Below are 11,818 nucleotides of genomic sequence, written 5' to 3' on the forward strand. Positions count from 1 at the left end.
TTGAAAAAGTTTTTCTGTTAAAAATTGGAAAATATCCTCTTTGTGTGCTCCCCGAGCCCGTTGAAGTGCTCACAGAGGCATGTGTAATAGTTCATCATTTTGTCTATGATCCAAGAAGATAGTCTACATCCATGTCGATGTATTTTCAAGAGAAGGGATAAATCAAAACCTTCAAAAAGATAAGCAATTAAAAAAAATAATCTTCCTTTAGTAGTGAGATATGAAATTTTACAGAGGTCTTTTCCTTTTTATAATAAAACAATGTTATTAAATGGCATGTATTTTATAACATTTTCTTAATTAACATTGACTCCCTGACTTTCTTTAATATCAATTTATAGAATTAACTGTTAGGTTAGATGTGTTTTATTCAATTTTAATTTAATTTATATCCAAATTGGTTGGAATAATTTTAATAAACTCATAGCGCGCGGTGAGGCCGTGGGTGCCCCCTTTTGAGGAAAGGCTTTTCTTATAGTTTTCATATTATGTAAAACTTTTAATTATGTGGAGCCCGCCCATATTTCTTTTTGTGCAGTCAAACATACCCGAATCCAAGCATTTGCAATAAGAAACCAAAATTAAAAGACAGACGGGGGAATTAGAAAAAAAAGAAGACTTTTTATTTTATTCATTTGGCAGGGGGAGGGGGGGGGGCTACGGGCCTGCATTGATCATTAATCCTTTGACATTCGTTGATTTAGTTACTGTCCGCATTATTCCTTTGAAATAATGTACATCTTTTAGCTGATTTTCAAATCTGGATTTTCTGGATCCCCACCTGAAAGTGTTTTTTTAATTCAAGTACATGAAAAACTAGGACATTTATAATATCATCTTTTGTCTATGCATACTCCTGAAACAAAACTTTGATAGAAATTAATATCAATGTTCTTTTCAATTAGAGTGTCGGTAGACGTTCACATGGATCTAGTTTCTTTTTGTCTTTACAAATTAAAATGGGGGGGGGGGGGCACGTGCGAACTAAATGAAGAACGATGAACATGTACTTATTTATTTTATTAAAGTAGAACACACAATTAATACTGCCGTGTTTAAGTTTGTACTCCTTTTCATCTGTTTAGGTACAAAAAATTAATAAATTTAATTAACTTAATATATCGACGATTCATAGCTTTGTTCGGTATTGAAACCAATATCATGATTTTACAGCAACACTGTGCTTTTTATTCGTCCAAAATTATTCAAGTCGTTTAGCTGGTATCCAGCCGAATTACATAATCATTCAACATACAATCGGAAACTGTGGAGCACCTGTGTGTAGAAGAAATCACCTGAGGCGATCCGAGTGTGTACGGTAGCGGGTAAAGAAGACAATAGGTGTCACTGCTGTATCATACAGAAGAACACTCGCCGCATTTCACCGGAAGTTAGTTACGCAACATTACGGCGACAGGTAGACTCTTCTTCAAGACAGTTTGAATTTGAAAAATTCAACACCAACACATACGTAATATAAATATGCAATCTACAATCCTTCAACCTCTTCTTAGATTACATAAATAATTTAATTTTAATATACCGACGTAAGATAAAATTAACGATTAATGAAAAAGAAGATTGATGTAAAAACCAACCGGGGAAAGACACAAATTGTTTAAAGATTTAGGCAAAAATAAATATATTAGAAGGGGTACATTACATCCAAAGTTTTGTAAAAATTACCGGTTCCTAATATTTTTTGTTAAGTCGTGTTAGTGTGTGTGTGGGACAGTGGAGTGAGTAATTTGTTTGATTATCAATCAAATAAAAATAGTTCATAGTAAATTTCCTTAACCTTTGATCAATAATTAAGAATAATTAAAAATCAAACACAATTTATATGCAGCAGTATTATGACGGTAAAAAAAATCAGCCGGAGTTTAACTATACATGTATTTTAAACTTTGCCTGGGTCAATATTGATTTTTTGGAGAGAGAGAGAGAGGAGGGAGAGAGATATGAATGGTAACTCCTCACGGAAGATAGTGGGACCCTACAGTTAGCGAATAATCTTAATCTTATGAAAAGGAAAGATGTTAATGAAACCCGAATCAAATAAATAATGATTACGGGACGGGTATAGATTGATCAAATGGACAAATAAATTTGCATCATTAAAAAAACTTACATATTTTTATAAATCAAATTCAAGTACCGGTATACTAGATATTTTTTTTTTCATGTAACCTGTGTGCATAGAGGGGGGGGGGGGAGGGGGAGACTTACACATGTATGCTAGAGGGTTCGAATTAAATATTTGTGAGCACTGGTTCGGCGGACTAATGACTTCCAATTTTCACTACTTCGTAAAATATTTTACTAGACAAGTCCGCATTCTGACTTATTATTATGTTAACATCATAACACCCTTCGCCTACCTACTTCAATGAGATGAAATTTAATTTCAGCACATAAAATTTAATTAATTCCAATTCACCGATAGCTACAGGGGAAAAATGGAAGGTACGAAACATCTAATATTTTTGTTAAAATTGAATCATGATTAAGAACTACTTAAAGATTAAGTTTAAAAACTAAATAGTGATCTAACCTCCTCGGCAATGTGAATAAAGGGAGCACTTGTCAAGTATTTAAGTAACTTAGTGTCAATTCTGTTTGTATCTTTAAGAGAGAGAGAGAGGTGGGGAGAAGAAAAATATTTAAGAATGGTGCCACTGCTAATATTAGTCTTACCGCTGACCTAGTAAATATAAATATTTTCCGTAAGATTACTATAATTGGCTAGTGCATGAATTTTTATTACTAGCCTGATAAATATTTATTAGTCTCGGACTTACAGACATTGGATACTTATGAACCCTGCGTAATCGATCAACCAACCATTTATTTAGAAATAATGTTTTAAGTGACAAAATTAACAAGGCATAGTACAAGTTTATATGGAACACTGTACTGTTCAATAGGGGAACTCCCGTATGAGGAAATGAAACCAGAAATCTTAAACAGGGGTATATAATTATATCATGACTTCTACAGATGTCCGAGAACACTAGGAAACTGAATTACCTATTAGTAATTATTCAATATTAAGAAGATTTCCTTTTTTAACAAGAGACATCTCTCCTGTTTGGGAAAAGAAAATTGAAAATTGATACAACTTTTCCGATCGTGAAAACAGAATAATATTTAGATTTAAAAAAAAAGATAACTGCCTGGGATTGTTTTTTTCATCAAAAATTAAGATAAGACTGTTTTTAAATGCAAAATATAACACACAGTTATTTTCACACCACTGCAGCCTCCCCAAGAGCGAGAACAATAGGGAAAATAATTATCAGTAAATGTCAGCACTTGTCTAAGTTTTTCAGCAGGGACAGTAAACGGGTCAGTAATTGTCTAAGTTTATCAGCACCGACTAAGATTGTCAGCACTTTTCTAAGTTTATCAGTACCGGCAGTAAAAAGGTCAGTAATTGTCTAAGTTTTACAGTAACGACAGCACATTGTCAGTAATTTTCTAAGTTTGTCAGTAAAAAATGGGAATGTCAGTACGTTTTTGACTTAGTAGTGTATCGCAACGCGGGAAAGCAATGTTGGAATAATATGTAGGTATGCCTGATCAATGAGAGGTTGAAGACTATCAAGACTCCCGATGGTGTGCGTAGTCTCGACTTGTAACGTGTCGTAGTAGGCTGTAACTATACGTTACAAGGGACGGAGTCTTTGAGTACAGCTACGATTCTGCATTGTAAAAGTTTTCGGTTAAAAGTTGCAAAATCTCCCCGCTATCTGTGCCCCGAGACCGGCGAAGTGCTCACAGAGGCATGTGTAATAGTTCATCTTGCTTGTAGACCGGACAAGCTAAACGAAAAGGGTGTTCCTCTTTTTCCGTTTACTCTTTACAATGCAAATATTTTCAACCTATATATTTCTGTTTTCACATATCGATTGAGATTACCACAAACTCCATTTTTCTTACCAATGGATAAAATCAAGAGTATTAAACATCATAAAATAAAAATAATTCAAGACTTATAACAGGAAGACATCGAACGAGCAACAGGACGAGCATTAGAAAGAGCAGTAGAAGAAGCAATAGAAGAAGCAGTAATAGATTTTTTAGAAACCGCAAGAGAGAAGAATTGAAAGAGATGAAACAGAAAGTGAAACAGACGGTGAAAGAGAAAGTGAAACAAGCGAGAAGCAGAATAGGAGGTGTCTGTGGGATGGTGTATATCTATGTAAAGAGTAAGCTTCCACCTGTGTTGCATCATCTTCCGGCCAATTCCATCATTCGAGGCGTCAGCAGCTCATCCTCATCATATAGACCACTACTATAGTAATAGGATAGTATATATGTAGATGAAAACTTTCCATTCGCTCATCTTTATAAATAGTATATGACACTATAGTTATATATATAAAGAGAACCAATCAGAACAGGACAGATCAGCACGGCGGAACTGTGTGGGTTGTAATGTGCGCGCGCATTCAGGAAGAGAGATAAGAGTATATATACCAGTGCGACACGTCCATTCTTTCTCTTTTCACGTTTGGATCTCGACCAGAGCAGACCTACGTTCAGTTTGTTCAGTGAAATAGAAGAGACTTGCGCGATTTGCATATCATCTGATCTGCTCATTTGCATATAGTGAAGTGATTTGCATATAGTATAAGTGATTTATGCTATATATAGTGAAGTGAATTTGCATATATAGTGGAAGTGACTTTAATTGATTATAACGAGGAACTTTTAATTATCAACAAACATCATGTGGTTCAAATATCATCCCAAGAAGCGAAAGGCCCTGGAGAACATGGACTTGGACGAAGAGATTGGCACCGTCTTGTTACGTCATGGGTGTCATTGTACGGTTCAAGAGGTGGACAAGATCTTGGCTGATGTTAGGAAGAAAACATCAGCAGCAGCAAGAGCAGCAACAAGAGCAAAAACAGAAGCAGATACAAATGACAATGACAATGACGATGCTACTGAACAAGATGAAGAACAAGCAGTAAAACCAAAGCAAGAAGATATAGGTGACATCATTACATCCCACCTGTCTGCTATGTCTGCTTCTGCTACTGCTACTGATCCGGAGCAGAAGAATAAGAAGAAGGTGAAGGTGTTCAAGACGCTGGCCAACAAGACGAACTGGCGGAGCATCTACAACCCTCAGAAGGTGGTGAAGAGAGAGATGCGTGAGACGGCCAACCCGTTTCACTACCTGGTGTTTACGGTGAAAGACTCGAGCGACTTATCGGTGGTGTCGGACTGTTTGGGTACGGTGGACAAGTTCATGGTGCGTTTTCGTAAGCTGCGACAGTTTCTGTTGGACTTTTTGGCCATCGACTTTAGCGAATGCGACATGATGCACAAGTTTTCGGAGACGGTGCGAGTCGAAGTGACGAGGAAGGATCAGCCTCTGTCTCTGATCACTCTAGGTCAATTGGTGGTGACTTGCGTGTTGCAGATACGTGCGTTCCTGCTGGGTAGCTGCTTTGCGGCGACCTCGAGTAACCAGATGAGACGAGTGATCCGCGGGATCTTTATAGGCCGAGCTAGATCCTGGTTACATTTACTGGAACAGAGTACCGGTGATGCCGGAGAATACGCCGAGACCTTGAAGAAACAGATCCAAGAACGAATAGCTAGTGAATTTGGTGGATCAGGTAGTGCAGAAGGTGGTGCAGAACCTCCTATGATAACAGACATTACCTTCCAGCACGACAGTTACGTCAGTCTACCTACCAGTTTCAGTAAATGCACCGATCATACTCACGACTACGATGAAAGCCTTCTCACTTCTCTCGTGGATACTCTTCAGACCTGGTGGGCCGATCAATTAAACATTGGGGATGGTAATCGTCTTTGCTATAGTAGTAGCTATACTCCCGAATGGATCCGTCAGATCAAGATAGCTTCCATCCTCGAAACCCGACCTTCTTCTGCTACTGCAACTGCATCTACATCTACTATAGCAGAAGGTAGCAGCAATAGGAACAAGCAACAAGTGCAGATTCGTAGTACCCGCCGTCGAACTAGCACCAACGGCAGCAGCACCAGTAGCACCACCACAAGTAGTAGAAGAAAAGCCAGCAGTAGACCTCGTAAACGTCCTATAGAATACGAGGATACAACATCGGAGGAGGAAGGAGATGCTACTACTACATCTACTGCTAGGAACAAGAAGAGACCTCGTTGTCGTCTAGTAGTAGAGCAAGAGCAATATCAGCAACAACCTCAACAACATCAGTATCAAGACCGTCGTAGTAGCGTAGGAGATGATCATGGTTTTTTGGTTTGTTTATATACTGTGAAATCACTTATTTTCATGGGGTTTAATTTTCGTTGTTTTCGTGGTATAAAGAGACCCACGAATTTATGTCCACCACGAAATGTAAATTTTGATATGCACAACTACTCAAAAGTTTTTCATCCACGAAATCAAATGCCCACGAACCAACATTTTTTCCTCAAACCACGAAAATTTTACCCCACGAAAATATGTGATTTTACAGTACTACATTTATTATATTTTAACTTTTCTGATCATCTGGTCGTTGTCGTCGTACATTCTCTGCATAGTCACTTCCTTTAGACAGTGTGACCCAAGGACAGTCTGGAAACCATGCGGCATGTTCTGCCCAGCAATCCTCGTCTTGTTCGTCCCAATCGTGTAGAATATCACCGCAGTAGAAACATTTGACTTTGTCTCCTTCCCCTAGATAAAAAAATCCTGCTTTAGCGAGTTGTTCCGGTCTCTGTTTCATTTGCTTAGGCCAGTTCGATCTAGTTAACGAATGCAGTCTGTCCTTTTCTATGGAAAACGAATGGAATTTAGGTCTAGTCACTCCGGGTTCGTCCCAAGGGCTAAGAGACATATCTCACCATAGTATCAGTGTCTCCTGTTTTAAGTACATAATCAAAACCTCCTCTTCCTACAGATGCATTAGCTGCTGCCTCTTCTAATGATGTAGTAGTAGGTTGATGTTTACGGAGACGAACCCTAGGACAGTTTGGAAAATGACGAGCATGTTGTACCGATACAATATCATTAAGTTCCTCAGTAAACCTCCACAGTGTGTACATTGTACCTTATCCTGATGACCCGTATAGTAAAACCCATCATCGGCTAGATTCTTAACCGAAATGAATCGAGATGCCTCCGATGCATACCAACACGGATGGTTGAATGTACATAATCTTTTCTCAAAGCTGTCTCTAAGAGGTTTCATGCGTTCATACGGGGATTGTGGTATTACGTCCATGATGCTATGATGCAATATGGGGGATTATGGAATATGCATAATATAATATAAAATGATATGTTTTATAAATAGATTTATTGTTTTATTGTTCATATTGTTTATATTGTGTTATTGTTTATATTGTTCCATCATCAAAAATAAGAAACATTTCCTCCATTATTCAACAGCAGCACCTTCTTGCCGCTCTTTTCGGCAAACTCGTCAATGAGCCGAGAGTACACGTCCCAGTCTTGACCGCCTAGTCCACATCCTATCATATAAGGAAAGGCGATGGTCTCTAGATCGTCTGCTTCTTTAGCCCGTTGGTCTAGACACTGTTCGAACCACCTGGTTCTTTCCTCTTTGGTATCCTCGTAGCCTTTACATTTCCGCCTCGTATCCAGGTCGCTCGCTTTCCCGTAGTCCCATTGAGCCAACAGACAGACGACGGCTGGTGGTGGTTGCTCATTCTCATCGTCTTCATCATCAGGTCTACGTCTAAATATCTTCGCAAGTGAGTTAAGGCTAAATATGGATATTTTTATGCAAATAAGCTAATGAAAATTCATAATTTGTATATTTTATGTACAGATAAGGTTCAAATTGATTTTCTGATACATACTCAGTACCCACAGTTTATTAATGCAAGTGCACATCATGACGTCATATTATGACGTCATTGTTCTCTCCCATTCAAGGTATTAAATCATATAAACAAAATCACGTCGGCGCAAGGGCCTATCCTATCTAATTTAAAATAAACAATGTATAATATTAAGGTGAATATTCTTAAAATTATTAAAATTGCTGCACAAATCCTATGCACTTTCTCAATTGATAAAAATTTTAGGAAACTTACCCTGGACAGTGAATTTTTACCCTGTTAAAACTTAAAACTGCACGAATAGTAAGTAACCAATTGCACTGCCGACATTTGTGCAGCAATATCTTAAATCCTTGGAATATCCTGCGTCTTTTGATACATTGTTTCTGTAAAACAAAGTAAGGTATGCCCTTGCGCCGAAGCGATTTTGTTGATGTTTCTTATAAACTTGTGTAGTACAGGTCGATGACGTCATAATATGACGTCATAATGTGTACTGGCTATTGCATGTCGTGGGTACCAAGAATGTATTAGAAAACAAGTCTTAGTATTTTCTGTGCGGTAGGTAGAGAAATTATGGAATTTAATTAGATATTTTGTATAGAAATTTCCATATGTAGCCTTAACTCACATGCGTTGATGGTACCTGGGATACCTCTCGTACCGACGGTGGCACACGATCCACCATGCTTGGTCTTCTCTCGTGTAAGAGAATAGATGTCGGCCCAAGGATAGGTCCCTGCAATCCCTTTAGACAAGCCGTGGGCAGTAGCACGACAGCAAATCACGACGTGAACTATAGCAGCATTGTCTCCTCTATAGGTTAAAAGATCTCCACCCATAATCATTTCGACTTTACTAGACGACATGGTTTGTTTCCTGTATCTGTGTAATGTATAGTGTGTAATGTATCTTTGTGCCTCTTTCTTTATATACTGTAGACGTCTTTAATTTCACGGTTTGTTAGAAAGTTACCTTTCACGGTGGTTTATATTTCACGGAGAATGGTTTGTAAATATTCAAATACTATGACTGTGTATAGGTAGAAATGAGGTGAAATAATAATCACGATGGTTTAAAGTTCGCGGAAAATTCTTAAATCGTGAACATAGTGAAATTAAAAACACCGTAATGTTTTCCACTTCTACAGTATAGCAGAGAGACAGGGTTTATGACACAAAACAATAAAAATTGTGTTTATACCTTTATTGACTACATTACAAACATTTCACTTTGATTTTGATAAACATGGTATCGTAATCTTTGATATAATGTTCTAAATCCTCGTGCTTCACAAATTGAGGAATACCAGTAGCTGGGTTTCTTGCATCCACGGGTCGTTGGTAGAATTCTTCAATGGATCTACCTCCTCTGAAACTATGCTCTATATTGTCGACGATAGTACTGCTGGCACTGCTAGAACTATTCTTATTCTTGAGTAGCGTGAAGGTGACCCGTATTTTTTGCATGGGCCACGTCAAGAGAGAATCGTACTCGCCTTTCATGAGCATGATGAAGAGGGAAACGTGTTTGCCTTTCGTCTCTTCTTCGCCGACCCCATTAGGGTAGATGCGGGCACACATCTTGTAACCATTTTTACTAGTATAGAAGGGAGACGAGTGATAGCAAGACGTACCATCATCAATCTTAGCCTCTCGAAGCTTCCGACTCCAATCCGGTATTCTCCATAAGAAGTTCCCGTCGTTGTGAGAGTTGAGTTCTTCGTTTGCGAGTCTAACTTCCAGCTCGTTGATCTTTTGTCTCAGAGTAGAAATGGCGTCTTCTTTTTTGGTTCAATTCCGTCGTCATCTTTTAAATCTGGGTGACGTCTCGAGCAATCTTCTGTTTGAGTTCCCTGTTGGAGACTTCGAGGTGCTGGACTCTCTGCTCGATACTTAAAGTGTGTCTATCAAATTCCTCTTTGTTCCTATGGACGTCGTGCGTGAGGTTCCTATTTGTCTGGCGTAGTCCGTCTATGGTCTCGGCGTAGAGTCTCTTCTGCTCGTCTAACCCAGTGATGCATCTGTCGACTTCTCCGTATAGAGCCGAAGCGATGCCTTCCGATTGAGTCGTTTTCGTATCCAGTTCGTCGCACTTTTCGTGCATCCGTTCTAGCCTCGTCTCTTGTCTTTTGAGTTGCTGATGCAAGGCCGTAAGATGAAGTCCCGGTTTCTTATCTAGGTGCGAGCTAAAGACGTCTCTAGGTATACCGCCGTCGTCGTTACATTCGGTGGCAAAACAGAGGACTCTCGCTTTAGGACACGAACCTATTCCTTCTTCTAAATGACGAGACATCTCTTCTCGTCTCACCTTTTTATGACAGGCTACCCATTGGATGGGATATTTACCGCAGACACGAGTAGTATGGTCTCTGAGTAAGTACTGTGGGGATTCCTCCGTACAATATTGACAAGAGACCCGTCTCCTATCGCACTCGTCTTCCAAGTGACTCTCTAATCGACAGGCCCATATTTTAGCTTGACATTCACATTCGATGACTCTATAATCGCATTCTAGAGAGACGTGTCTGTCGTAATCTTTGAGCGGATCTTGCCAAACGCAATGGTTTTCGCATTGGACTTTAACAAACACCTCTTCCATTTCTTTTCCCATGGCTGTATCGTGATGATAAAAGATCTGCTGTATCTGCTGCTGAGTAGTATCAGTAGTAGCAGTACCCTCTTCGTCTACTATACAAGCTTTACACATAATAGTAGATATACCGCAACAGTCTTGACAACACCTGTGTCCACAAGAGTTTCTTTGTACAGGGTTTCGTAACAAGAGATTACATTGAGGACACATGTATTTCTCCTTTAACTCATCTGCTGCTGCATCGGTTAACGTGTCTATTGGATAGACCAGAATCTCGAGAGGGTAACCACCTCCTTTTCCATGGCTGTTCTTTTTCTGACTAATAGCAGCAGCAGTAACAAGTGTTTGTGTTTTCTAGGTAGAAGGACCACCACCTGGTAGTTGTGTTTCAGCCATAATAATCTATCCTTTATGTATAGTGTAGTAACAAATACATCTAAACCCAAACCAAAACCAACCACCATCACCAACACACATCATCACACCAGTAAAGACAAGAGAACTATGACTTGTTTTCATATATTTTATATATATATAATCATCATCATTCAATATCACAAACAATACGAACAATAACACAATATGAACAATACGAACAATAAAAATTGTGATATTGTGCATATTGTGCACAAATCAAGTAGAGACAAGTAATTTGTAGAGAGACAGTTTTTATATCACAGAAAGTTTTATATATTGTTCATCATCTTCTTCTTCTTTTTCTATGGCACATACATATTCACTGAGACTAGGATTTCATATTCTATATGGCAAGATATACATTGGCACATGCACATACACACAGACTAGGATTTCTTATATATGGCAAGATTAGATACACATATATTGGCACACATATATATATCACAGAGACACTTTTTATAAAATTGTACGGCTTTCTTTAAGCGGAGCAGCAGCACCAGAAGTAACCTTGGTTAATTCATAGTCACTCCTGATGCCGATCTTGCATCCATTTTCAAAACGTCGGTTGTTTCTGACTATAGGAACAGGGTCGTTATTATGAGATAGAGAATAGGATCGTCTCCTATACCATTGTCCAAACCGAGCCGCTTCGAGAATCATAAGGAATTGTAACCAAAACAGTTGATGAGCACGACGATGGTGATGATGACGATGAGGATACCGGCTATAGACACGGCACTGAGAACGTACTGAGTGATATGTTCTTCGTGCATGTTCTTAGGTTTAGGAGTAGGACTCATCTGCTGTTCCCCCATCTCATGCTTATGATCAGGATGATAGTTCTTTATATGCTGATCATGCATCGTTTTAGTCAGTAGACTAGCTTGATGTACAGGGACGCGAGGTAAGAAATGACCGTTACTATTACCATTCCTATTGCAGGCCCTAAAGCTGATGGATTGATTACGATCGTCGTACATGATGC

The 11,818-nt window shown here is 38.8% G+C and overlaps 1 protein-coding gene across 1 annotated transcript; it reads right to left on the reverse strand.

The window, feature by feature from the left end:
• Positions 1 to 9,035: 9,035 nt before the first annotated feature.
• LOC134264205 (TNF receptor-associated factor 2-like) lies at positions 9,036 to 11,493 on the reverse strand. The gene is made up of 3 exons (XM_062746501.1): positions 11,341 to 11,493; positions 9,714 to 10,767; positions 9,036 to 9,601 (listed from the first exon to the last, which is right to left on the reverse strand). The coding sequence occupies exons 1-3, from the start codon at positions 11,491 to 11,493 to the stop codon at positions 9,036 to 9,038; spliced, it is 1,773 nt and encodes a 590-aa protein (XP_062602485.1).
• Positions 11,494 to 11,818: the final 325 nt, after the last annotated feature.

Source organism: Saccostrea cucullata, unplaced genomic scaffold (assembly GCF_032062105.1).
Source record: "Saccostrea cucullata isolate Sc308-1 unplaced genomic scaffold, CSIRO_AGI_Scuc_v1 ctg565, whole genome shotgun sequence".
Taxonomy (NCBI): Eukaryota; Metazoa; Mollusca; class Bivalvia; order Ostreida; family Ostreidae; genus Saccostrea; species Saccostrea cuccullata.

Bases quoted from the DNA above. Each gene is read 5' to 3' on its own strand.
- LOC134264205 (XM_062746501.1), bottom strand. From the start codon at position 11,493: ATGATTCTCGAAGCGGCTCGGTTTGGACAATGGTATAGGAGACGATCC. The intron at 10,768-11,340 runs GTTACTTCTGGT...CCTTCTACCTAG, and splicing joins GTGACTATGAATTAACCAAG to AAAACACAAACACTTGTTAC. The intron at 9,602-9,713 runs GTATCGAGCAGA...GAACCAAAAAAG, and splicing joins ATTTGATAGACACACTTTAA to AAGACGCCATTTCTACTCTG.